The sequence below is a fragment of the Alosa sapidissima genome, chromosome 14 (genome assembly GCF_018492685.1).
Source record: "Alosa sapidissima isolate fAloSap1 chromosome 14, fAloSap1.pri, whole genome shotgun sequence".
NCBI lineage: Eukaryota > Metazoa > Chordata > Actinopteri > Clupeiformes > Clupeidae > Alosa > Alosa sapidissima.
In genome coordinates, this window is record NC_055970.1 from 18,028,769 (window position 1) to 18,056,405 (window position 27,637).

The 27,637-nt window shown below is 45.3% G+C and overlaps 1 protein-coding gene across 5 annotated transcripts in view; it reads left to right on the forward strand.

Moving 5' to 3' along the window:
- Positions 1 to 38: 38 nt before the first annotated feature.
- Positions 39 to 27,637, forward strand: part of efl1 (elongation factor like GTPase 1) — a 73,524-nt gene continuing 45,925 nt past the window's right edge. For 4 of the 5 annotated variants that reach the window (XR_006022345.1, XM_042061875.1, XM_042061877.1 and 1 more), the window contains exons 1-15: positions 39 to 122; positions 582 to 688; positions 786 to 853; positions 990 to 1,074; positions 1,170 to 1,303; positions 4,169 to 4,306; positions 4,408 to 4,640; positions 6,539 to 6,662; positions 8,834 to 8,913; positions 9,022 to 9,158; positions 9,503 to 9,625; positions 10,611 to 10,710; positions 20,053 to 20,207; positions 21,776 to 21,969; positions 23,071 to 23,206. Coding sequence is in view for 4 of the 5 variants with exons in the window: in XM_042061875.1 (XP_041917809.1) it covers positions 598 to 688; positions 786 to 853; positions 990 to 1,074; positions 1,170 to 1,303; positions 4,169 to 4,306; positions 4,408 to 4,640; positions 6,539 to 6,662; positions 8,834 to 8,913; positions 9,022 to 9,158; positions 9,503 to 9,625; positions 10,611 to 10,710; positions 20,053 to 20,207; positions 21,776 to 21,969; positions 23,071 to 23,206 (1,798 nt within the window). In the remaining variant the exon portion in view is untranslated. Of the gene's footprint in view, positions 123 to 143; positions 395 to 581; positions 689 to 785; positions 854 to 989; positions 1,075 to 1,169; positions 1,304 to 4,168; positions 4,307 to 4,407; positions 4,641 to 6,538; positions 6,663 to 8,833; positions 8,914 to 9,021; positions 9,159 to 9,502; positions 9,626 to 10,610; positions 10,711 to 20,052; positions 20,208 to 21,775; positions 21,970 to 23,070; positions 23,207 to 27,637 lie in introns of those variants that run through there. The other variant, XM_042061876.1, reaches the window with a different exon arrangement.

Here is a 27,637-nt window from a genome sequence, read left to right on the forward strand (position 1 = left end):
GCACTATGTTACTTAGCAACCGTGGAACGTTTGGATAGCCTGTTTCTAGGAAACGCTGTGTGTGACGTGCACAGGCTAAAGTTCAAATTGTATACCGTCACTTCCTGGGAAGCGAAAACAACGTGAGTTTGGTTGTTCTGTCCGTACCTGACACATAGTTTTTATAATATTGTATTAAATTGTTACTGTACATGTTCAGCCATGCACTGCTTTACCTGTCTAACATCTGGAGAGTTTGGTGAAGTTTAACGCTGATTAAATGACTTAGCATTGTTTTGTTAGCTAACCAGTTAGCCTATTTGACAACTAGCGTCAATGTTATCTTGATTGTCATGCTGCTTGCTGCTGCCTGCCTGCCTGCCTGACAGGTCATATTCTACAAGTTGGGGAGAAAGTAAATTAACAATACTTTAATGTCGTGTGAAATGCTCATTACATCCATGCTCTGGGATTAAGCATGGTTAAACCCGGATTTGTGTTGACAACTTGTTAACTTTAGTTACAGACTATGATAGTAATGAATGTCAGTCATTTGTAAGGGGTGGGTGTAGATTTCTTAATTCTGTGGTTTTGATTTTCAGGTGACGTTAGTGAACAATGGGGCATACGATTTTGGAAAAAATAATTCAGTTGCAGAAGAAAACTGCCAACATAAGAAACATTTGCATCTTAGCTCACGTAGATCATGGTAAGTGGATTAAGAGTCTGAATGTGTCTAAAATGTAAGAAATCACCTATTTAGAAGCCTGAAAGATTTAAGTTAACTCCATGCACTCTCTTTACAGGAAAAACTACTTTGGCAGATTGTTTGGTTGCTAGCAATGGTATCATATCAAGCCGCCTGGCAGGAAAGGTAATTTTGTTTGATGGAGATGTATGACTGCACACATTACATTTGATTGCCAATTTAGAGAGTATAAATGGTCCAGTAAAGTATTTTTCTGCAGCATACTCCTTTATTGTTTAAAATGTATTTATTTTACAATCAGCTAAGGTACATGGACAGCAGAGAGGATGAGCAGATCAGGGGGATAACCATGAAGTCCAGTGCTATTTCATTACAATATGCTTCTGGTAAGTTATTTCTGTTAACGGTCAGTATGTTAGTCGTGCTACTTTATATGGATAACCTTTGACTTAGGCTTGCTTGTGTTATTGTGGCTGTCTAGGCGACAATGAATACCTCATCAACTTGATTGACTCCCCGGGTCATGTGGACTTCTCCTCGGAGGTGTCCACGGCAGTGAGGCTTTGTGATGGAGCCATCGTGGTGGTGGATGCAGTGGAAGGAGTGTGTCCTCAGGTATTAGACACTTACTGATTGTGGTCTGTGGTTGGGCAGATTAAACCGGCACAGATTCAGCCTTCTTTGAGAAATAAAATTCATACGGTTAGGAAAGTATAAAAGAATAATCTTGATGGTTGCTTTAGTTTAGTCAATTCCCTCTTTTATTCATTTTTTTAAGTTTCCCATTGCTGCAGTGCTAAAGTCTTTCACCACAACTCTTAAATTAAATCAGCTAGTTGTCAATAATAATGGTAATTTATCACAAAATCCCAATATGAACCTCTGCATACTCAACACCTCACGATGTAATATCTCCCTCCAACACCCACCCTGCTGTTTTGTGCCTGGGAATACTGCTCATTATCATAGTTTACCAATATAACTTTTAACATTTAAGGACTGATCTATCTTGTAATAGTTTTGCATTAACCATGCAGTACTGAAAGCCTGCACAGTGAAACCCCTTTAGATGATCCAGAACGCGGCGGCGGGCCTAGTCTACAACCAACCCAAAAGGGCAATGTTACCCCGCTGCTCATCCAGCTACACTGGCTACCTATGGCGGCCCGCATCAAATTCAAGGCTCTAACGCTTGCCTACAAAGTAGTCTCCAGTTCTGCTCCCACCTACTTGAATGCCCTCATACAGACATACACTACCTCCAGACCATTCCGCTCCTCAGACGAACGACGTCTAGCTCTGCCACCGGTACGCTCAGGCCAATCCAAAGTTTTCAACTGTCACACTCAACTGTTTAAAAATAGCACTCACTGATGCACTTATTCTTACTGTACTCTACCGTTCTCAAATTGGCCTAAAATTATTGAGAGAATTGCTTTAATTGGTTAAAAATGCGTCATCCAAATGTAATGTAATGTTATGGTTATGGTTATGGATTTGGCAGACGCCTTTGTCCAAAGCGACACACAAATACAAAACAACATAATATTTAAAATTGAACAGGGAACAGATTAGAGTGTTGGTCAAATATAATAAGGAGAATAGTAATAATAAACAACAATATCAATTCAATCAACAGCCTAATACAATAAGCAATTAAAATGAGGGGAAAAGCAATAATAAAACAATAATGTCCATTCAATCAATAATATAAAAACAATGACATGGTAAGACAAAAAAAAAAAAATAATTTTTATCTTTTTTAACATATTTATGAAAAATGGCATGTCCAAAATTATTCATACCCTTTTTAAATAACACACAGCACTATTAAAGCACATTCGAGATCCAAAATGTTAGTAGAGGCGGAGCTCCACCTGTAAAATATATGACAGAATCCTACATGTGAGAACTTCGTTTTTAAGACAATTGATTGGTCAGTGTGCGGTAGATTACACGATTTGAGCTATAATTTAGCACATAACCTCCTTCCGACCAGGTTTGGTTGACAGCATAAGATACCATGGTGATATAGCGACACTAAAACAGATCCACTTTTGTGTCACAGCATAGCCTGGCTTTGAGCGCAACATACCTCACTAACCCACTAATCGAGATTCGTAGTACACCCCACATGTCTTTACAATGATTGTAGACCGCACCTTTTTAGCAGCAATATGGGTTTTGAGGCAGGAACGATTATTTGCTATCACTTTGGCCTTGTGCTAACTTTTTTGACTGATAGAGGTCTGGACTCTGGCTGGGCCACTCTAAAATGTTGACATTGTTCTCTGTTAACCATTTCTTGCCTTGTTTGGCTGTATGTTTTGGATCATTGTACTGTATGGTTTAATGGTCCAATGATGCCTATTGGGGCAGGTCTCTTGGCACACTACGTGATCTTTTCCTCCAGAATCTCAGTGTAGCCTCTTGCTTTAGTGTTACCGTTTACTTTGAGAAGGTCACCAGGTCTCCCTGGTTGAAGAACATCCCAAAAGAATACTTTTCTAACCCCCACAATTGAAATGGACATGGTGTCATTGGAATGTAATGCTTTTTTTTTTTAAGCCAATCTCAGGTCATGTCCCTGGGTCAAAAAATCCAATCCAGTGAAAGCAAAATTCTTTGTCCAGGTAACCTTATAAAGGTTTAGCTGAGTTGTGCGTGTTTGGAGAAGAGGGATCCATTATCAGAATCCAAGATGACCAAGTTATCCATTTTGAGATGGAGTAAAAATTTCAACCACCAAAACACCATCCACAATGTAGAGAATAGCTATAGAAATGTATTAGTTTTGGGTGTTTTTCAGACAATGGAACCTGGTGAACTTCTCAAAGTAAACGGTAACACTAAAACAAGGGGCTACATTGAGATTTTTGGTGGAAAAGATCAGGCAGTCTGCCGAGAGACCTGCCCCAATGGGCATCATTGGACCATTAAACCACACAATGATCCAAAACATACAGCCAAACAAGGCAAGAAATGGTTAAATGAGAACAATATCAACATTTTAGAGTGGCAGAGCCAGAGTCCAGACCTCAATCCGTCAAAAAAGTGAGCACAAGGCCAGAGTGATGGCAAATAATCGTTCCTTTAGATTATTGAAAAAGGATATAAATAATTTTTCATTTTCACAAAAATGTTAAAAAAAGATAAACTCTTCTTTTTTAAATTCCATGTTTCTCCCACATTGTCTTACAAACTTTTGGCATGTGACAGTGTAATTTTCAGTCAGAACAAACATATTGATAAAGAGAAAATCAGCATTAAATGAATATTGAATTAAATGATTATTATTAAATGAATAATTTTGTTCTTAACTGTATGTATGTGTGTATATATATATATATATATATCAGGATGTACCATTGTGTTTAACACCATAGGTCATTTTTGTTCTGGTGAAATAAAAGTAAAGTGGATTGCAATAGTGTTATATACTTTAATCTCTGACTTCTCCCCCGATTTTCTCTTTTGCAGACTCAAGTAGTTTTACGGCAAGCTTGGCTGGAAAACATCCGCCCTGTTCTAGTGATCAATAAAATTGACAGACTCATTGTGGAGTTGAAACTCACCGCACAAGAAGCCCACACACATCTGAAGAAAATATTGGAACAGGTCGGAATTGCTTGTTTCCCCATCTGAGTCAGCCCACTACTTGAAACGTAATCGCCCATCAGTAACCTCTCAACGGCTTCTTGTGTTCTTCCACGCTCCAGGTCAACGCTGTGACCGGATCCCTTTTCACGTCCAAAGTGCTGGAGGAGCGAGCGGAGAAGGAGGCGGAGGCCCAAGCCCAGGCCCAGCAGCCTGCGGTCAATGAGAACAGCAGCGGGGAGCAGGTGTACGACTGGAGCGCCGGCCTGGAGGAGACGGATGACTCGCATCTCTACTTCTCCCCTGACCAAGGCAACGTGGTGTTTGCCAGCGCCATAGATGGATGGGGCTTCTGGTATGTACTTCCTTACACATCTGGGTGTATCCGGTTGTTAAGTCCGACATCGCGGGCCTCACAGCTTTTTCGTCCAAAAACATTTACCACATTCACAGTCACCTTCATTTTAGTGAGGGTAAAGCTAAATCACTTACCTCTAATAGAATAATTACTGGACCTGTGCAGCCAGATGATATAATCAAGGCTAAGGTCCAGGCCTCTAAGAAAAATAGGATTTTATCAGGTTGAGGCAACAAGTGAGTAATAGGATGACAATTGTCTTAAAGGCTACTCTGAGAAAAAAGAAAAATGTTTATTTTATTCTATGGAGAATGAGCGGCTTTGAGAGCAGTTGGACCAAAAAAAAGAATGATCTGCACATTATTGCATCATGACTTAACAACCGGATATGCAGGCATTCATCAGGCATTCATCAGGAATAGGTGTGTTCTCCCTCCCTACTTGATACTGATTGTGAAATATTATCTTCAGTTCTGTGCATGGTGTAGTCATTTCCAAAAGATCCACAAGGTGGAGCTCTTGGCAAAGAGATGCCAGGTTGAAACTCCACTGATCTTATTGTTATAGATTTAGTTTAAATGTAGGTGTATCTGTAGCGCCAGATGTGGTAATACTATGCTTATTTGTGCACAAGAGCTTTGTTACATTTACTAATGAAGGTGAAAAAGCACACACGATGGCAGAGACTAAAGTCCTTACCAAAATATTGTAGCACTTTTAGTATTACCCTTTTAGTGTTGGATTTGAAGATGGTACTCAGAGCTGAGGGTAGTGCTATGCTTTCTCTGTTATTTATCATCAAGTGAATTTGGCACTTTCGTTTCCCTCCTCTTCATTTTCAAGTACAATTAAGCATTTCCACTAACAGACAGATAAAAGCCCTTATGGATGGACACGCACAAGCAGAGGACACTAATGGACTCCATTTTTGTCTAAGTAACTAAAAACTTTTTAAGCAGCGAGCCTGTGTATGGTACACGAGGGCAGCGTTTTATTTTAGCCAGCGGAGCGGAGGAGCGGCGGGCTGGGCTGCTTCAATCGAGGTCAGCGCGAGGCAGCCGGAGCGGCTCATTTAGCTGGCTGGAGCTGGAGAGGGGCTTGCATAATGAGAGAGAGAGAGACAGAGAGAGAGACAGAGAGAGAGACAGAGAGAGAGACAGAGAGAGAGACAGACAGAGAGACAGACAGAGAGAGAGAGAGAGAGGCAGGCTTCTCTACTGCACCGTCTGTGTGTGGGCCCATTCTAGGTAGACTATGAAGATGACACATGGATGGGAAGAACAAAGAGATCTAATTTTTTATAAAAGCCTGTCTCTGTCATTTTGATTACAGCAAGACTATAAATATGGCAATTAAGTTACGAGTAATGTCATACATCCAAGACAATTTGCCTGCTCCCCTCCTCCTTCTCCTCCTCCTCAACCCCCCCCCCCCCTCCCCCACCCCCTTGGGAGACTAGCGATCCTGCTAGAAGTAGAGAAGACTTCAAAAAGTCTTGAGGATTTTTTTTTTCTGTCTCCAAGGGCCATTCAGTGGCTTTGCCTGATGACAGCTTTGGTATGAATGGTAGACGTTTTGATGAATGTGGTCTTGGCAGCGTGGAGGTGGCAGACATGTCTCCTCTCGCCTCCCACGCACACACATGAGTCAGTGGCACCGCTAACTGAGCAGCCGCGCTCGAGGAGGTGGTCAGAGTTAATTCTTGCCTCGTTATCGTCTCCAGTAAGCACTAATGAACACATGGCGGTAGCCTGGAGCCGAAGTTTAGAAGGCCGCCGCTGGGTAGACATTTGTGTGGGTTAAGGCATGATTCAGTCCGACGAGAGATCACGCTGACCAGGTCTAAGATAATGGTGTTGGGGTGGTGACGCACATATCTTTGCTTTCTGTTTTAGCATCCATCAGTTTGCCCAGATGTACAGTCAGAAAATGGGCATCCGCTCCGATGTGCTGCTCAAGACACTGTGGGGAGACTACTACCTCAATCTCAAAGCCAAGAGGATCATGAAGGGAGCTCAGGTAAATGGTGTAATGCCTCATCGTAAACAGTATTGTTCTGTTAACTAACTCGAGGGTTATTTGGTATTAGTGGGGCAGCCACGGGCTACTGGTTAGGGCTTCGGGCCGAAGGGTTGCCGGTTCGATCCCCGACCAGTAGGAAAAATGTGGGCGGGGGAAGTGGTTGAGCACTGCTCTGCTATGCCCACATCCACGGCTGAAGTGCCCTTGAGCAAGGCTCCTAACCCCTTACTGCTCCCCGAGCGCCGCTGTAGCAAGCAGCTCACTGCTCCAGGTTAGTGTGTGCTTCACCTCACTGTGTGTTCACTGTGTGCTGTTTGTGTTTCACTAATACATGGATTGGGATAAATGCAGAGACCAAATTTCCCTCACAGGATCAAAAGAGTATACAAACTTATACTTATACTTACTTATTATCCACAACAATGACATTGACCCTACATTGATATAGTATGGCAACATAAAGGCACCAGGGAAGTGTTTTAGGCGTGTAGGCATAACAGTGGTACACCTACGTCTGTAATACTCTGAAGTTCACCCAGTTGGAGTCAGGTTGGCGTTTTTACCTCTTTATGGTCCCCATCCTGGTGAGTTTGAAGTGGTGTGTGCCGTGGAAGTGGATGGCTTTGTAACCCACAGCCTATCAGAGAGGAGCTGGCTGCGCCCAGGTCCCCCCGCTGTGCTGGCAATCTCGAGTGGTTTGGCGCTGCCGCTGATGCTGGCTCACTGCTTCAAGTGCCATCTACAGCCGTAATGAATGTAAAGTAACGCCGACTTCACTATGGAAGTGGACTCCTCTTTACACACTCACTGGCCTCTTCACTGAGTGGGAAGATGCCTGCGGGTGGGCGGGCGCCCACACACACACACACACACACACACACACACACACACACACACACACACACACACACACACACACACACACACATACATACATACATACATACATGCGCACACACACACACACACACACGCACACACACACTTCTCTCCACCGCTCCGCTGCACCCACCCACCCCCACAGTCTGAGCCCCCATACAGCAGCTTAGGTAGGAGCGCTCTCTTGCTGCTGTTACTTTCTGACAGGAGGGGCATTTCCTACTGTATCTCAGACGGCCAGCCCAAACTAGATATAATCGACCTTGATGTGCTGCTTCTTGCATGGCCGAATATCTGCATTAACACTTCCCTGTAATGGATATGCAAGTTGGCTGCTTATTTTAGTCATTAGTGTGTATATATATATATATATATATATATATATATATATATATATATATATATATATATATATATATATATATATATATATATATATATATATATAATTCTTGTGTTTTGTAATGGATCCAGAGTTATAATGAGCTTTCTCACATGCATTGGTAGGTTTCATTGTGTATTCGATTTCAGTGGGTGTCAGAGACACAAATGAGTTTCCTGACAGAACTCTGCAGGATAAACACAACCACATTTGCACGCCTGTTAGAACTGTACAGTAATGACCGGCGAGCAAGGTTGTCAGATGTCACGTCTCCTCCAGACCAATCAATCAACACGGTCGGCAGCCTTTACGCCTGTACGCCTGTACACTTGACCCCCTCACACTCCCATTGATTTTCAGTATGTCAGTTGAGTTGCGTGGATGAGCAACCTAGAGAGATATTTTTGTGCTGGCAGTAGGCAGCTTCAAATGAAGAGGTTGAATGCAGAACCAGTAATCAGTGGGCTCCCAGTAAGACCCTAGTTTGCCCTGACCTCATGTCAGGGTGTCTTTCCGCAATGCGCGCAACCTCAAACACTCCCAAACACTGCTCTTGAATAGGCTGCCTCAGCTGTGAGCGGGGTGAATAAGATTTTACTGGTAAAGAGCTTTAGGAACGCGTGACTGACTACAGAAGTGCTGGCTCTAGAAATGCCAGCCATTTTCCATTGGCAATTAATGTCCAGCCTCCTGACAGAAGTCGAAATGGCAGACTGTGGGCTTTGGCTTTTGCACATATGTGGTTCTGGAAGGCTCTGTGTGATTGGCGTTTGTCTTTTTATTGACACACACAAGATATCACTTTTCCTGGGTTTCGTACGTACCCCTGTAATATGATGTATGTTGACTGAGTCTGTTTGAACAGCTGCTGGACATTGACGGCTTTCTTCTCCGTCTCCCTTCACAGTCCAAAGGGAAAAAGGCTCTTTTCGTACAGCTTGTCCTTGACAACATCTGGAGTTTGTACGACGCTGTCATCACAAGAAGGTGCGCTATAAATGGCCAGTAATATGTCACTCAAAGCCTCATTTGTTTTGTTTTTTTTTTTATTCTGGGGCGCTGTCACCACACCTGACAATCTCACTGTGTCCACAGAGACAAGGAAAAGGTGGAGAAGGTGGTGACCTCTCTAGGGGTGAAGGTGGCCGCCCGTGACCTCCGCCACTCGGACCCCAAAGTGCTCCTGAGCGCGATCTGCAGCCAGTGGCTGCCACTGTCCCAGGCGGTGCTCTGTATCCTTCCTCTCACATGAGTCACTTCATTAAGCTGTTCCATATGTGGCCAATGCCTGCTAGTCATTGCACTTTCTTTTTGTTACCATTAAATCCAATCCAAAATGCATTTTATGTATGTGTGTGTGTCTGTGTGTGTGTGTCTGTGTGTCTGTGTGTGTGTGTGTCTGTGTGTGTGTGTGTTTTTATGTATGGAAATGCTGGTATGGTCATAATCATAATTTAACGCAGCTTGCTGTGTCCATGTTATTTTGTTTCCGACTGCTCGTGTGTCCTGTCGTTTCGGCGGTAAGTGTGTTGGCCGTGGCTCCTGGTTGAAGCTCCTTAACAGCGATGCCCCGCAGCCATGGTGTGTGAAAAGCTGCCCAGCCCCCTGGACATGGCGGCCGAGCGCGTGGAGAAGCTGATGAGCGTGGGAGCGCGCCGCTTCGACTCGCTGCCCGAACAGACCCAGGAGCTCAAGAGAGGTCAGCCCCCAAAGCTATTCAACTTTAAGGGTCAAGGTTCAAGGGTGAAGTTTATTGTCATGCACATGATGAGATGCAATATCATTTACCAGTAATTCATTTCTTACACTCAGAGCCAGTTCATCTCTAAGTAAATATCCACATCACAGATGCGTATGTGCGTATAGCTTTAATTAACTCAGCACTGTTGATGCAAAAATGTAGTCGGAGTGCATTGTCATAGAATTCACGCTGAGTGATTTTCATTGGCTGCCCCAGCAGGAGGTTGGATTGGTATCCAGCACCTGTGTGAGAGAGGTTGTTTGATCTTTTTCTGGAGAGAGAGTTTGGGGGTGGGAGCGGGGGGGTTGGGGGGCATGAGACCAGCGCTTTCATGGTCTCATGGAGTAGGCCTCGTGTCATGTTGGACTTTTATGACGGTATTTATGTTTCCTTTAGCCTTTCTATTTCATTAGACCCCCATGCGAAATTCCATCCACCGAGGCAACTTCGGAATCTGGCCATAAGTTGCGATATTGGCAGGCGCTGCGTCTTTCCAAAGCACTCCAGATTCATCCACCAGAGGCTTCTCTCACCCCCCGACTCCCATTTGTTTTTCCCCAGTCCCCTCTCCTCTCACCCTGCTTAGTGTTCAGGCAGCACCCCGTGGCTCATGTTAGCTGGCTGCAGGCTGCATTGTTGGCAGGAGAGCCCGTGTTCTATTTGAACTGGCATCAAATGTATTATTTCCCCTCTTTACGACATTCATTTGGGTTTATTACAGATTCACCTCCATGTGCGCGCGGTCTCACATTGATATTCCCCTCCACTGTCCAGTGCTCATGCTGGGCTACAGTCACAAAAACAGCCGTGAAGGCGAAATGTTTGCCGCCTGCGCATACCTAATAGAAAGCTCGGAGAATGCCGTGGTTTCTCATTCTGTTTGATTTCTTCACAGTCTTCTCTTTTTTTCTTTTTTCTCTCTTCTCATCCTCCTCCTTGAAAGCCTTCCTGGAGTGCTCCAACGAAGATGCGGCCCCGGTTATTGTGTTTGTGTCGAAGATGTTCGCCGTGGATTCCAGGTCGCTGCCGCAGAACAAGCAGAGGTACGTGAGTGATCTGTGTGCGCCCCGCGGCTCAGACAGCCTCCTAGGGTCCTCGTCCCTGTCCCTGTGTGCCCCTGCGGTCTCATTCAGTTCCCACGTCTCCCACTTCAGCAGCCCTGTCTGTCTCTCCACACTCCCCGGGCCCAATAACAACAGAGCTCATTTACTCCTGCCAGACTGACTCAGTGATTATTTACATTTTTGCTTCATGAAATCCTTCCTGTTATATTTGTGTCCTCTATATGTGTTTGTGTGTATGTGTGTATGTGTGTGTGTGTGTCTGTGTCTGTGTACAACATAAGCATACTTTGTTGTGGAATGTGTGTGTGTGGGTGTGTGTGGTATATTTGCATTTATGAGTATGCAACCATGAATTGAGACATCTCCATGAGTCAGACGTGTCAGTCGCCCAGCTGAGCCTGGGTGCAGGTGCAGGTGGTGGCGGTGGCTGCATGCGGCGTGTGTTGGCCCGCCTCCCGGATGTTTTAAAGTGAGCCAGTGGCCTTTGATCTGCAGCAGGTGCTGGAGCAGGGGCAGGGGCGTACTGGGGAAAGGGGGCCTGTGAGGCCGGGCCCAGCGCTGCCCACATCCAGCCGTTCCCCACATCCAGCCCCAGTGCCATCGGCCCTCTCATTCCAGCGCCGGCCGCCAGCTGCCCACACTGGCAAACACACACTGAGACACATGGCAGCTTTGATCCAGGATCAGTCTGCCGGCTGATGCCGGGGATGATGGAAATAATGAGATATGATAGTGGCAGGACTCGATTCTGGGCTTGTAATCTCATGCTAAACTGGAGTTGTTCACAACAAAAGATTTATTGCAGAGGCTATATCTACTTTTCTCACTTGAAAAGTCAACTAAATCTCTCATTTCCACAGGGCTGCCAAAACTTGTGCAGAATTTTTTTTTGTGTGTTTTTAATCTTTATCTTGAAAAAGAAAATACAGACAGGAGATGTGAAAATACACATCTCTAGGAGGTCTCAGTAGATGTTTATAGTTCTTAGCAGACACAATGTCCAAAGCAACTTACAATGACATCAATAAACATTACATTACCGGTAATATTAAATTTAGTAGTTTAAAGTAAAATCATGTAGCCTAAATAAAAAATGCCAATTTTAGAAGTCAATTTGAACAGAATATGAATTACAGTAAACATATTCAAATCGAGACTTTGTAAGGAGAATGACTTTGTTAGTCTTTAGGCACTTTCTGAAGATCCCAAAACTATTGCTAGAACAAAGAGCATTAGGTGATTCATTCCACCAACAAGGCATCATAGAAGAAACGATTCCTGACTGTGACCTCTTAGTGTTGGTGGAAGGCCGACGCAGTAGACGCTCATCAGTGGACCGCAGTGGGGGAGTCGTGAACATAGAGCTGGATCATATAATTAAGATACTGTAGCAAGGTGCAGATCCAGCAAGGGATTTGAATTTAATTCTGGCTGCTATAGAAAGCCAAGACTTTGTGGTTCTGACTGAGTTGAGTGAAACACTTCTTTGAGAAGACGCTCTTGCTTGCATTTCCATCGAGTCCCCTTCCCCATCCCTCCCCTCCCTCTCTTCAGCATGAGTCATCGGCGAGGGTCTGTAGGGCAGACACTAGATGGAGTAGTCGGCGTGTTTACTCGGCTCACTGCTGACCGGCCACCCGGCCTTGGCCGCCAGCAGAACACCGCCTTTGTTCTGGAGAGCCGTCGTGTTGAGAAAGGGGATGGGCTAGGGTGGCGGTGTGGGAGAAAAAAAAAATATGTCTGTGGTTTCTGACATCCTTCTGCTCTTGAAAGACCCCATTTCTCTCAGCGAAAGCAAGCGGGTGGATCCCGTTGACGCTAACAGTCTCACTAACATGTCGGGCTGATTTAAAACTAAATAATTCTGGTCTTTGCTCAGCAGGGACATGCTGAAGTGCCTTATTTCTCTGATGGGGGCACCTACTGTTTTTTTTTTTTTGCTATTTTTTCCTCAAGGGAAGCTGTTCCCCCAGCCTCGCCACTGTAAAGTGTCTGCGTCCGCCTCAACATCTCCAGTTCTGCCAGACAGTACCTGTCTGTGGCCGGCCCGTCCTCCTTGATCGCCTGTTTTCCATTTTTTCCCCATCAAAGCAAATGGACCCAAACGGCAAGCTCCAGGGCTTGATGCATCTTACATGATGGATTGATGTAGCTGAGGGTTAGCCTGCTTTTTCATTGGGGTGGGAGACGCATACACAGACACAGACACACACACACACACACACACACACACAGTCTTAAATGAGTTCCGCCACTTACTGTACTTGCCTCATAAATCTCCGTGGCTCAGTTCAGTGGCTTTGTCGGACGCGTGCTGAACTGCAACATGCTAATGTGATTACGGATCCAAAATGACTTGTGACTTGAAAGGCCAGGGTGACAGTGGTGCATGTGCACAGAGTGGAGTCATTGGAAGCAGCCGTCCAGCGGAAGCTGAGAGGATGGGTGGGAGCCATTATTGCTCTCTGTACTGGTTTAATAGCCTGGCCTGTGGAACACGTGTGAATAGAGATCAGGGGTCAAGTCAGCACAATGTTATACAATAGCCACATTGCTTCTTATGCTTAAGGGTAGGCCAAATACAGAATGCTAAAACGTGTTCTTGGAAAACACAGCAAAGCAGATTTGGAATTGTACTCTGTAAATGTTACAAATGGTTGTTGTGATAAGATACCCATAATGGTTTCCTTTGGTTTTGCCTGTTCTTTTCAAGGCTTGCATTATTGTTTTTTAAACTGGCCAGATCTCTTGACTGTTGTGTTTGTATGGTTGGGCTCACTGTTCCGTGATAAAAAGACGAGGGCTGTTCTGACTGTTAAGTGCACTGTGTTTCCAGCGGTCACATATTGTTGTTTATTCTGCTCTATATTATGCCGTTTCCCCAAATCAGGATTATTTTTGAACTTGATTACTGTTACGATCCTATTTCTTTCCATGACCACTAATTCCCTCATTACTTGGCCAGTGCTCCCCCAGGCAGATAGTAAAGGTGACAGTTCACCACTGGAGTGGATAGGGCCAGGTTATATTTGTTTGTTTTCGTAATTCCTCCTTCAGTCTCTTTGGAGCTGGTTTCCCGATTCTTACCCCGCACCACACCCCACCCTCCCTCCCTCTCCGCTGCTCCTGCCACCACCGTCGTCGCCGCTGCTGCCAGCTCTCAGCTCCAGGCAGCCTTTCGTAAACGCCCGAACCCCCCCCCCCCCCCACACACACACACACACACACACACACACACAACCACCCACCTAACCCCCCCCCCCCCTCTCTCGCTCTGACCTGAGCTGATCTCAAGCCTCCTCCTCAGCTCTGCTTCCTCAGGTCTCCAAAGCGTGCAGAAACCCACAGAATTCCACCAGCCATCCACTTTTCCTGTCAGGCAACCAAGCCATAATTGCAAGGGCCTGCCATTAGCTGTGTGGCAGAGGGAGAGAAGGGGAGAGAGAGAGAGAGAGAGATGGAGGGAGAGAGAGACAAGCTGTCAAGAGGAGGAGTTGGAGGAGGGAGAGGAGATGTGTTTGGGCCCCGTCTGCAAAGGAGCATCTTTAATGAGGCATAGCATCTCACCTGCCTAGATGCTGCCACCTGCTGTCGGATGTCATACTACACATACACTCTACACCCCCCACTACCACACACACACACACACACACACACACACACACACACACACACACACACACACACACACACACACACACACACACACATGCTCTACACCCACAACAACTGGGCCAAGAGCTTGTTGCAGATGTAAGCCTTCATGGTTGTGAAGTGTGTGTCTGTGTGTTTGTGCGTGTGCGTGTGCGTGTGTGTGTGTGTGTGTGTGTGTGTGTGTACGTGTTATTCAGTATACATTTTTAATGCAGCATTCCCAGCAGGCTTCTTGTGTACTCTGTGTATGTGCTCAAGGAGCACTATGCAGAGATGCTGAGTGTTGCCTTACCCAAACTCTTGCCCTGTTGAAGCTGCATCTGTCCCCATCTGAGGAGGGCGTGCTGCTTCTCCCCCGCTATAGAAGCAACAGCACAAGGAATGAAGGAGAACTTCCATTCATCATTTTTTTTCTGTCTCCGCAATCATTTTTAATGTGTTTTTATTTGAATGGAACGATGTGCTGTTGAATTATTCTGCATGAACTGCATCGGGCAGAGCAGCTGTACAGCCCCCTCCTTCCCTCTCTCTCTCCCTCCCTCTCTCTTTTGACCTACATTTTTTAAGGAAGACTTCCAACCCTGAATATTATAGCAGCATTACTTAAGCTGACCCAGATCCTACTGTATGTGTACAAAAGTGAGACAATGTAAAACCAGTGGCACTCAGAGTTAAGTGGATTAAAGTCATTATTGTAAGAGAGCTGCTTTTCAAAGCCGAAATACTTCCCACTATCACTGGGATGCCACCACTAAAATAAGAAATTACAGGGTTATGTTTGTAATCTTCATAGTATAAAAGTTAAAGTTTATTTATTCATGTGGTGCTTTCAGGCTGTGGACTGTGTTTTGATTGTAACTAGATTACAGTAAAGTTAGATAATATTCCTATGTTCACTGTTTGTCATCAGTAAGAGGGAAAGTGGAATCGGCGTCTCAAGTGTTATCCAGAAGTAAACCACAGCGTTTTATCAAAAAAAAGTGTAATTTCAGCCCACCATACTGAGGTCCGCGTGTATCGCTCCAGACAGCCATGCTTGTGTGTGCAGTTGCCATAGTGATGAGGGGTTTGGATCTCCGTGGTAGGATAATCACGCAGTTCTTAGGAGCATGTGTGTGGGGTAACCTCTCTTAGACTATGCACTTGGCGGCGAGGAGTCCTCTATGCTGATTGGCCGATGACATGATTGGAGTTTCATCAATGGCTCGGTGTGGTTGGGAGGCAGACTAGGCGTGCTGACTACACACCAAAACAACCCCATCCCCAACAACAGCAGCAGCCTCAGGGTCTCACCAACAGCACTGGGAAGAATCCTGTGAATGTGTCTGTGGGAAATTACTCCAGCATGTTTGAAATGGATGAATGCATGTTTGTCATATACAGGCTGTAGCAATCCAGCGTGACGAATGTGGTGTCTGTCTTGGCCATAATTTTTAAAGAATATATTTATCAAGTTAACAGGCCAATCAAATTCAACAGAAGTGACGATATGTGGTAATGTTAACATATTTTAAATGTATTATTAAGATTTTTGTATGGTACAAAAACCTAGTTGACATGCGGTTTAGGTGTAGAAAATACAACAGATATGTTTTTGATCCTTTGGTGAAAATTCCATTTGCCATCTCTGTAGCTTGACGCTCACAGGTTAGCATGTGATACTTTCCATTTTAGGGAAAGATCTGCAATCAGAATCTTTTGCCTGGTAAAAACCCATGGAGTGGGTGTTGTCAACAGATTTACTATCGATATATCTCTTCATGTTCCCCTTCATTTTTTCCAGCTAGGTATGAAAAAAAAATTGCTTGTGGGTTCGAAAGTATTACTTGAAGCTTCGGAACCCATTACTTCATAACCACTGCAGTGAGAGCCATAAAAACAAACATATGCTGTTCCCATTATTGTCATTAAGTGACAGATTTGAACTCAAAGGGAATACACAGAGATCTCATACTGAACTCCACTCATACTGAAACAGCAAGAGCCTGGGCGTGTGACATGTCACAATGGATGTGTTAACGATTTAGATATAGAGATGAGATGGTGTAGGTATGCTTTCATCATCATGTTCACCACATCACAAACCAAACATCGGAGATTTAATCCTATCTTAATGGTAGGTGTTTTTTTTAAGAGAGGGGAATGTTTTTAGATTTTCAACAGTTCAGTTTAATTCACAATTTATTGCTGGATTGTACTTAATAGAATTCCCAAAGTTCAGGCCATTCATACAGTTGCTCTTTCTATTCCTGGACACGTTTGTTTTTCTTGAGGTTTTGCATCACTGGCATCTTTTACATCCTCGTAATTTATGCAAGCAGAGGTGTAATCATGTTTTCAGCACGGCCATTTCCAGCCACGATCATAACTAGTTGTGTTTACAGAGCCGCCGGTCGGGCCTATTTTCAGTGGATGCTTTGTTATTATGGGGCTCTGGATGTGTCGACACTATTTGAGAGGCCCTCCACCACCCGCGTCCCTGGCTGCGTTCATTGTGGCCACTTTCAAGCCTACACTTCACTTACCACAATGACACTCCTGTGTGAGGTTTCAAATGTCACATGTGGCATGGATTTGCAGCCAGCAGTCCTGAGTAATTGTGCTTTCCCAGCCCAGGCCCAGAGCGCATGTCCACTGTAATTGCGGGACTTGACCTTTTGTCACTTATCAATTTATTATTATTGTTAGTGTTTCTTTCAAAGGTCTATGACCAAGCGTGAGGAGATAAGTAGCCGTTGTGCAGACACAAGGTAGCAAAACAGGAGTGGTGTTCACACAGTCGCAAAACCTCAGTGCGGCATGACCACAACCACTAGGCCATGTTTGGAGATCAGACTGCTGTTGGGATTTGGCAAATTGGTCATGTTTTTCCCCTTGTTTAGTGCTGCTTTGCTTTATGACGTTTGTGTGATCATAAAAACACAAATGTGCTTTAGTCACCCTCTTGTTGTAATCATGTCTGTTGGGGTTGGGGGTGATGGCTTTATCTATATTTGGGCTTAGCTGAATGACCATAAAGCTGTTGTTTACTGCCGCGTGAGTCTATCAAGCCCATCACCAGAAAGGCCAGTACTGGCTAGTGTCAGAATTTTTCCACAATACAGTCATGAGATTTGTAATGTCCCGCCATAAAGCTGTTCTTTTTTACAGCCTCAAATAGTAAAAGGTTTTATTTAGTTGTATTTAATGGTCTGAACGATTCACAAATTAGGATTCCTATCCCTTTAACACTTAGAGTTGCAAATTTGCTATATTACTCAGGCGTATGAATAGAGCTCAGTGAAGACGCATGCTGCATTCCACATGAAATCATTTGAGGTACCTGTTCTATGAACAGGATGTTGCCAAGTGCAGCTTTTATCACATGCCATCAATCTAACTAAAATGGTCCATTTTATGATAACATTACTCCATTGTCCAGCTATGTCCTGGACGTTAAGTAGTAGTAGCATTCTGATAGAAGTGTAAATAAATAAAAAAAAAAAAAAAATGAATATTCACCTATTGCAGTATTATAAAATGAATCGGATGTCATTATATACTTTAGTAGTATAGTATGTCATTATGTGTATATACATTTTAATTTATATGGTCCTACTTTCATTGATCGGCAACATTATAGACTAGTTACTGAGCTCCATATGAACATTAATAATGTATGGCTAATGACTTAATGGACACAATCATTAATTACTCAGCCCATTTGTTGAGTAAATAGTGGGTGTGGCAATGATTGGATTTTGCTCTGCTTTGTGTCAGTGAAATTAGCGATACCCGGTATCCCTGTGCCTTTCACTTTGCTTGTTGTGATTTATTTGAATTTCCCCTGGGGATCAATAAAGTATCTATCTATCTATCTATCTCTATCTCTATCTCTATCTCTATCTCTCTATTTATTTCAAATTAGGGCTATTTTCTATTCTTTTTATGCGTGGGGTCTATAATGCGTATGTTTGTGACAGTTTGACTGAAAAAAAAAAAAAAAAAAAAAAAGCATGTGCATTTGTCTATGAACAATTTTAGATTCAGAGTGTCAGCAACCACTCTGACACTGTAGCAGCTGGGGTTGAGCTGAGTTTTAAGGTGCTGAAGAGAGAAGAGACTCGGTCAAGGGGCCTGCCCAGCCTCTGCGTCTCCCTTAACAGAAGTGCCGGGGCAGTGACGGCCTTTGCTGTCTGAGGGAGGGCTCGGGCTCCGATACGTCAGAGGTGTAAAAAGTCCGGCTTCAGAAAGTAAAAATCCTTCCACATTTGTTCCAAACCATTCACTAAACCAGGTGATTCTAACTGCCACAGCTCCTCAGCCAGGTAGATCACCTAATTGGTGAAATCGCCTGTACAGGTAGAACTAATACACGGTAGGACTTTTACTTTCTCAAGCTGGACTTTTACAGCTCTGTGAAACGTTACAAAGATGGTAAATCATTGAAAAATGTTGATGGAAAGGTCTGATATAGACTGTATAGAGTCTCTATACCTTGTATACCAGCCTTTACGTTTGCTCATCCAGTCACCACACACTGAACACATCCTGCTCTCAAAAGAAGGTGGCAGCAGTGGTAGCGTCTAGAAAGATGTTACTTCTGTTTCCCGCTAAGCACTGACGCATCTGAGCAATGGAAGAGATAAACAACATCAGCAGTGATGGCAGTAATGGTCGTGATCATAATGAAAGAGCAGGGGATGGGAACTCTTGGTCACGGACATTTTCAGAGTTGTTGTCCAAACACTTTCCCTGCGTACACACTGCTTCTCACGGTATGGCATCTGCACAGAGACGCTCGCAAACAGATGCTGGAGCCTCGGAAACCTCACTGCTGCTGTTTCCCATGAGCAAATCTGCTTGCTTTGTTTCAAACTGACACCTAGAAACTGTTGCTACATTTTCAGGGTTTTTTCTTTCTAGGCAGTTGTTTTCTCTTTTTCTTTGTGTGTGTGTGTGTGTGTGTGTGTGTGTGTGTGTGTGTGTGTGTGTGTGTGTGTGTGGTGTGTGTGTGTGTGGTCAAAAATATCTGGTTAACTGTTCTTGTAAATTCGCATCATCATATTATTCTAAATCATTATTCTGCTAGGAAGTCTCATGTTTCTTAATCATTAATGTAACCTCCCAACCCCCCCACCCCCACCCCTAATTAAGTTGGATTTGTATGAGTTATGACACATTCCCTAAATGTTGTTTTTCATACTCCCACGCAGCGTGCCCAAAGTGAAATGTTTCTCTTGGATTCTCATTTCAAAGGAATGCTATCTCTTATTGTTGAACTGCTGAGAAAGATGCCTCTCCAGAGTGACTGCACTGTCAATACTGATGCAGAGACGGCGTCACTTCTCAGACAGAGAGTGGTGGAGGGAGAGAGGAAGGGAGAGGAGAAGAGGTGGAGGGATGGACGGACAGAGAAGGGAAAATAGCAGAGTGATAGATGCACTCGGCCTTGGAGTCATTTTCATGTGGTTCCCATCATTTGCTGCTTATGGTGTTTTTTTTTTTCTCTTTCTTGTTCCTGCAGTTGACTGTGTGAGTGTTTGGGAGCGCTTTAATGACACACTGCTGTGCACTTCTCTTTCTCTCTCTCTCCCTCCCTCTCTCTCTCTCTCTCTCTCTCTCTCTCTCTCTCTCTCTCTCTCTCTCTCTCTCTCTCTCTCTCTCTCTCTCCATTACTTGGTCCAGGCCATTGACACAAGAGGAGATTGCCCAGCGTCGAGAGCTGGCGAGACAGAGACATGCTGAGAGGCTGGCAGCCAATCAGGGCGCAGAGAGCCCAGAGCCAGCCCACGCTGGTGCCACTGCACAGAACGCTCCGTCTGCTGGGGAGAGCATTACAGGCAAGGGCTCTCAGGAACCGCTCTCCTCACTCACACACTGTATCTCTCTCTTCTCTTACACACACACACACACACACACACACACAAACTCTTTTTCACTCCATTTTCTTACACACACACACACACACACACACACACACACACACACACACACACACACACACACACACACACACACACACACACACACACACACACACACACACACACATATACATATATACTCTCTCTCTCTCTCTCTCTCTCTCTCTCTCTCTTTCCACTCTTTCACTCTTACACACACAGTCTTTCTCTCATCTTTCTCTCTCTCATACACACACACACACACACACACATACTCTCTCTCTCTATCTTTACTCTTTGCGCCACCTCCCAGTTTCTCTTCCCTGCTCTCTCTTGTTCTCCCTCCACGTCTGTCCACGTCTGTCCTGCCATTCTTCTTTTCTTCTTTTCTTTCTCCCTCTCTTATCACCATGTGCATTGGTCTGTGCTCCCTCCATCTCTCTCTCTCATTTCCTTTCTGATTCAAACCTTGGATTCTTCTTTTGTCCCCCATTATGCAGAAGACCCACACTACACCACACACACACACACACACCACACCACACCACACCACACCACACCACACCACACCACACCACACCACACTACACTACACATACATACACACCACCCCCACATAGACAGAAAGGCATTAAGATTCAGATGGGCTGCAGAGCACACAGCAGATGCTGATGTGAACCACAGGGTTCATCAAGGGCGGTCCCTGCCATGATAATTGCACCGTAAGACGTTCCATCATTTGAAGAGCAAACGTGGGTGCAATTGCGTCCTCGCCAGTCCGAGTGCACACTGTGATTGACTTTAACCCATACCCTAGTCCCCACCCCCCCCCCCCCCCCCCCCCCCTTCCCCAAGTATTTATTTTCTTTTCAAGAGCTAAGTGAGAAGTGCTGTACTTTTATATGAAATTGTTCCACATAGCCTCTTACTGCACTGTAGAGCAGCATGGACAGAACATATTAAAGATGGCCATTCCTTTGTGATTTTTAATACAGTAGGTGCCTATGACTGTATGTCTGGTGTTGAAAAAAACAAAAACATTTTGTCTCATCTAATCTGTTATGTCTCCTCTGGTTAATATGAGAGGAGTCCCTTGTGTTGAATAAGAGATTTAGCAGTCGTCGCCTCCTACTCATGACATTAGCACTGTTCAGCCCACTTGTGAAAGTGGCACCATTAAAAAGTGGCATCAACAACAACGAATGGCTTTATGTTTATGTCTGTGTTTGCCTGCATATCTGGCTACTTGAGAATCACTGTGGCTGCCTGGCTTTGTAGATGTGCATTTGTCTGTGTGGGAGTGTGTGCGTGTTTATGTCTAGATATTTGTGAACATTTTTGGATGTATTGCTCTGCGTGCACTTCCCAAAAGCCATCAAGACTCGTCCAGATAGGTCCAGTCTGTGCATGTGCACCTAGTATCTGTTGAACTCTCTCCTTCTCTCTCTCCTTCCCTTACTCCCTCTCTCTCCTTCTCTTCCTTCCTCCATCCGTCACTTCTGCAGGTGGCGGTGACCTGTCGGCTCAGATGGAGGCTCTGGACGTGAGTGGTGCGCCAGCCACCACTGCCCCCGCCGCTGAGGACGAGGGCAGAGAGCACTTTGTAGCCTTCGCCAGAGTGTACAGCGGCACGGTCCGCAGAGGTCAGAAAGTGTTTGTGCTCGGCCCCAAGTATGACCCGACACAGGCGCTAAGGACGGTACGTGCACACTCTCTCTCACACACACACACACACACACACACACACACACTCCCTCTCCACTCCCCTCTCTCTCCTTGACGGCCAGATCACACCACTCTTAACATACACAGCTGAAACAAAAATGAGTTTGGGATGAAAATGGCGTGGATTTTGGGAATTAGTTATTGAATGTAATGTTAGAGAATGAGAATACCCACCCCACTCCCAGAGGCAGTTTAGTTTTGACAGGTTTTAGCATGGCTGACATGCTTAAAGCCCTTTAATCACCTGGACCTTTAGAAACACAGACATGTCATTATCCCCCATTAGACATCCCTTCAACTTTTTTTCCCTTCTCTCCTTCATTCAGTGGAAGCTAATTATGTTACCTCCAGCAGCCTGTAGATGTGTATTTCTCTTGTATGTAATTGCTGTATTTGAAAGGGAACAAATGGAGTCTCATTTTAGCCCACAAGCGCCTCTTCTCGAAAGCGCTGTGTGAGCGCTGGGCACCTGATAGCCAGTGGCATTGTTGGTCCCCTGGCCTGTCTCGAGAGCTGAGCGGAGAGCCATGAAGGATGGGGGCGGTCTCCCGCAGGAGGCCGAGTCGGTGGCTCACGCTGGGCAGAAATATGAGCAAGCCCTGACTGGACGCTGCCCAGAAAAGAAATGACTTTGTCACCGGACTATCTGTCAGCGTGCTTTTCCTCCTCTGGCTAACTCCTCCGTACCCTGCTGCTGGTGAAGGAGGAGGAAGAGGAGGAGGAGGAGGAGGAAGAAGGGTGGCTGGTGTGGTGGATGCGTCACCGCTGCTGATTAATAGTGGGCTGTCATAAAAAGTGTCTTTTCCTCTCCTCTCGTCCCCCCTCCTGTGCCCCCAACCTCCACCCCAACACACACACACACACACACACCACCCCACAGGGCTTTCTCTCTTTTATTGCCGGGGTAAAACAAGCTGATGAGGCAGTGATGCAGTGTGGGTAAGACTTACTGGAAGCTGCCGTCTCTTTTGGTTTGGTTTGTGGTGGACTACTAATGTGCCTGTGTTTCTCTCTCTCTCTCTCTCTCTCTCTTTCTCTCTCTCTCTGTCTGTCCCTCTGTCCCTCTGTGTGGCAGCTGCCAGAGGGCAGTTCGGCGGCCGATCCCCTGCCTGCTGTGCCCCACCTGGCTTGCTGCAGTCTGGACAGCCTGTACCTGCTGATGGGCCGCGAGCTGGAGGAGCTGGAACAGGTACCCTCAGGCAATGTCCTCGGTGCGTACAGTAGCCACACTCTCTCTCTCACACACACACACACAGTGGCAGTGATGAGGCTTACTGCCAGATTCAATAGCGTTTGAAATGACATGCGCACCTGCATGCATTTCCCTTCTAACTAGCGGGTTTCTACATTTTTTTTAAAACTAATTACTGGCTCTCCAAATTCTGCATTGCCTCCATTGAGCTTGATGCTACACTGTTTCCATTACATATAAGTGGCGTTCACTATTTCTCTCTGAGGCTGCTGGCATCCTCCTAATCTTGGCTGCAAGCTAGAGTTACAGTGTGGAAATCCATAATTTAAATCCATCGAGGTGCCTCTGTGCCGCTCATGGTTGCTGTTGGGGGGGAAAGGAAAGAAAATACCCAAAGCTGACCCCTTTCATGCAAACAGATCAGTAATCCTAACATATATATATATATATATATGTTATATGTATATGTAGATATATATATATATATTTTTTTTTTTTTTTTTTTTTTTAAACACATGCCCCCTAAAGAAAGTATTGAGCCTTATGCCTCCTGTCCCCTATTCCCCCAACTCAATATGAAATACACAGTAAACAAACAAACAAAACAAATAAATAAATACAAGGAATCAACACTTGAGACTAGCATTACTAAATCATTACCAGAAGTCCAGAATGTACCATAGGTTCTCCACACAAACAGTCAAATTCAAGTCAAAACTGGGACCATGGGGAATTAAAGGAGCACATCTGTGGCATTTCTGAGAGGCAGAAAATCTGCAAACCCTGTTTGAGGGGATAAAAGAATGTTCACAAGAGAGCATCACACAGCCGTCTAAAGCAGAGAGAGAGAGAGAGAGAGAGAGAAAAAGAAAACGGCACTAACTGCATCTTATATTATTGTCAGTTCACAGCCAGCTTCCCTAGGGGCGTGTTATTCGCCCCTCTTCTTCCTAATGTGTTTGCAGTGCCTTGCACAGGGCGGTCCTGAGTGGAGGAGATGGGGCGGAGGAGCTTTTGAGGTTGTCTCTGTGATTTATGGTATTGGAATGCTTTGTCAATATCTCCCCATGTATGACACAGATGATTTACATGGCTGCCATAATGGAACGCTGTGATGCAGTGTGTCAGCACAACCGTAAACAGATAAACAAGTGAAATACGCCAGCGAGGACAAGGGAAGTGATGTGAACGCTACACCTGTGAAAATAATTTCAAGTGCATCAGAGTGCTGCGCCAATGGCCCACCAGTCAATCCCACCACCCCCACCCCCCTCATTTTCCGGTAATGTATAAAGCAAGTCTTTCCACAAATAGTTGAAAAGGGCATGTGCTCCTTCTTCTTCTCCAGAGTGAGTCCCAGCATATTGCAAGTGCATTACGGAGTGTGGTGGAATAGCTGGTACCTAATGCAGCCCCTTCAACACCTTCTCTCCATGAGTCATCTGGGGATGGCAGGCCCACCTTCAGCCCTCGACCTGACTGCTCGCGCGGAGGACCTCACTGAAGGTCACCTCCAGCCCTGCAGAGATGGCATACAAATGTCAGCACCACCCCTCACAATACACACACACACACACACACACACACACACACACACACACACACACACACACACACACACACACACACACACATAGACCCTCTGTGGCCCTTAACATAAGGGTGGGGGTGACGTGATGCACCTAACCTCTAAAACAAAAACTCGCTTCTTGCTGCAAATCATCTGTTCCAGTCGTGATTCTGCAGTTGCACTCCTTACCGGCGCAATCCACATTTATCACATTCACTGTCACCTCCTGTGATCCCCAAGCAGAGACGGTGACGGTGCGGGTTCGCGCCTCGTCTCATTCCCATCCAGGTCACGTCACAGCTCCGGTCTGCAGTGATTGCTCTCAGTGTGCCACGGATGTTTCCTCATTAAAACCAAGAAGAAGCTAAAATAGTCATGATGGCATATGTTTAGTATGTCAGTGAGCTCTCATGGCAAGGTGCTAAGCAGTCATTAAAGTGGAGTGTTTGGGTGTTTGCTAAAATTGCTCTGCACCTGGGCGTTGAATAACCACACACACACACAGAGACACACTCTACAGACACACACACACACACACACACACACACACACACAATTCTCGAACACTCTGTGCTGTGGCTTGTAGTCGGATCAACATTTTGCTGTAATACATTGCATACATTAATTACATAATGGTTGTCAAGAGTGCTCATAAATATTTACTAGAAAAGCATCCATTGAAGTGTTAGACTTGGTAGACTGGAGTTTCTGGCTGTCGGATTCATGTCACATACGAGAGAGAGAGAGAGAGAGAGAGAGAGAGAACGAACGAACGAACACACAGCTTCATGCTCTTAAGAGCATTGCAGGCAGCCCTGAAAGCCAAACATTCGCTCATGAGATTTTCATCAATTATGAAAGACAAGCACATTATGGTATTGATGCGGCTGCCTAATGTTTGCTGGAGCCTGGCGTATGTGTGTCTGAGAGTGTGGAATTATCAATAACATGATATGCCCTTGAGTGAACATTAGAGCTCTTTCTCCCTTCACACTGTTTGCACGGTCAGCCTCCCTAGTTCATCAAACCCGCCCTGAAATCTATTTGCGAGTGGTTTCATGTTGAAGAAATTGCGTACTGTCTCTGGAGAGAGAGAAGAGCATCCCTACAGGACTTCAAGGCGCAAATTCATGGTTTCGTTTAAACCCCCCCCCCCCCCCCCCAAAATAGAAAGAAAAAGAAAGTCTACTCCCCACTTGAACATATGGAAACCATCTTCCTGTTGTTTGCTCTCATTGGATTGTGGGCAGTTACCAGTACAACAGCACTATGTAAATGAGGCCAGATTGCGGCTTGATTGGCAGGCTCTCCGCTATTTGAAGAAGGGGAGAGTTAATTTAAGAGGCGCGGGGAAAAAAGCAGCCCGTCTGTGATGTGGGATGTGAACACATGACTGGTGCGGAGCAGCAGAGCACTGGTCGGCACAGCGCAGAGACCTCCACTGAAGATGAGCCAGAAATGAGCAGCAGACGTAATCCACCCCTTACAGAAATCACCACATCACACACACACACACACACACACACACACACACACACACACACACACACACTCCTACTCAATCACAGACAGACACACACACACACTCTTACAGTCAATCACACACATGCAGACAATGCACACATGGTACAGTGTTTTTTCTGGGGGTGGTGAGCTATTGTAAAGGCAGCTTCTGCTTCCTGCCAGCTGTGAGGAGCAGCCGATTCAGGAAATGAAGAAACCCAGAACAATTGGACTCCTGCAGGACAGACCCCCCCCTCCCTCCCTCCCTCTCCTGCTCTCCGTGTCTTTGATATCTGTCACAGGGAGCCATCAGCCCATCTCCGTGCTGTTAACCGTGCCAGTGGGGCTGATGACAGCAGCCTGTGTTTGAATCGAAAACCATTTCAAAGCGTCGGTAGTTAAACTGAATTCTTAAGGCCCCCACGTCTGTATCGCTTTCGAGTTTATCATGAGACTGTCATGACGTTGGCAGTCATCGTTGTCGTTATCTCCTCCCATGTGTGTACCCATCATGGATGTTCGTTTCTTGTGCTAAAGGTGTGAGAGCTCGTCAGTAGGACATGTTTTAAGCTCATGATTTAGTTGTCTTTGTTCCAAGTGGCTGCATATTAGCCGTGATGCTGCCGAGCCTTCCAGCTAAAACTGGCTTTGGGGCATTCTGGCTGCCAGACCTCCTCTCTCTGTTTGGCTTGCTCTCCGGTTCTCAATATTTTGTTCTCCTGTGCTTACAAGAACAGCCTGTAACTGTGGCCCAAGCTTGTGTGTTTATTGCCCAAAGGTCAGATGTTTGTTTTGGGCTTGTACCGGTGCCAGTTCTGGCTCTTGCATTTGTTCACAGAGATATTACCTTTTGCTTGTGCTCTACCCTGTGGTGTCCCCTCAGGTTTCAGAGTGTGTGTGTGTGTGTGTGTGTGTGTGTGTGTGTGTGTGTGTGTGTGTGTGTGTGTGTGTGTGTGTGTGTGTGTGTGTGTGTGGTAGGCTGGTCTCTCCTCAGAAGCTTGCCTCTCTGGGGGTAGACCTGCCCATATTGCTGAGGCTATATGCAAAACTTACATCTCACCTCCATCACTTTCTTTCTTTTTGGCTATATTCCTACCTCTCTACCTCTGTTCCTCCCTCCCTCATTCCTCCATCTCTCTCTCTCTCTCTCTCCCCTCCTGTCTTGATGACTGTGCTCTGGGCCTGATGTCCCACTGCTCGTTGTGGTGGACAGTAACCACTGAAATAGCGCTGACTCTCCTCTGTGTTAAACTCCACCTACGTCATTAATTCCTCTGGCAGGTCTCTTTTTTCTAATGTAGGGTATTACTGCACCCAAATGCACTCATCTCCCTCTCCAGAGCAATTTATTTCTTGGCTTCAAAGACTCGAGTGTGG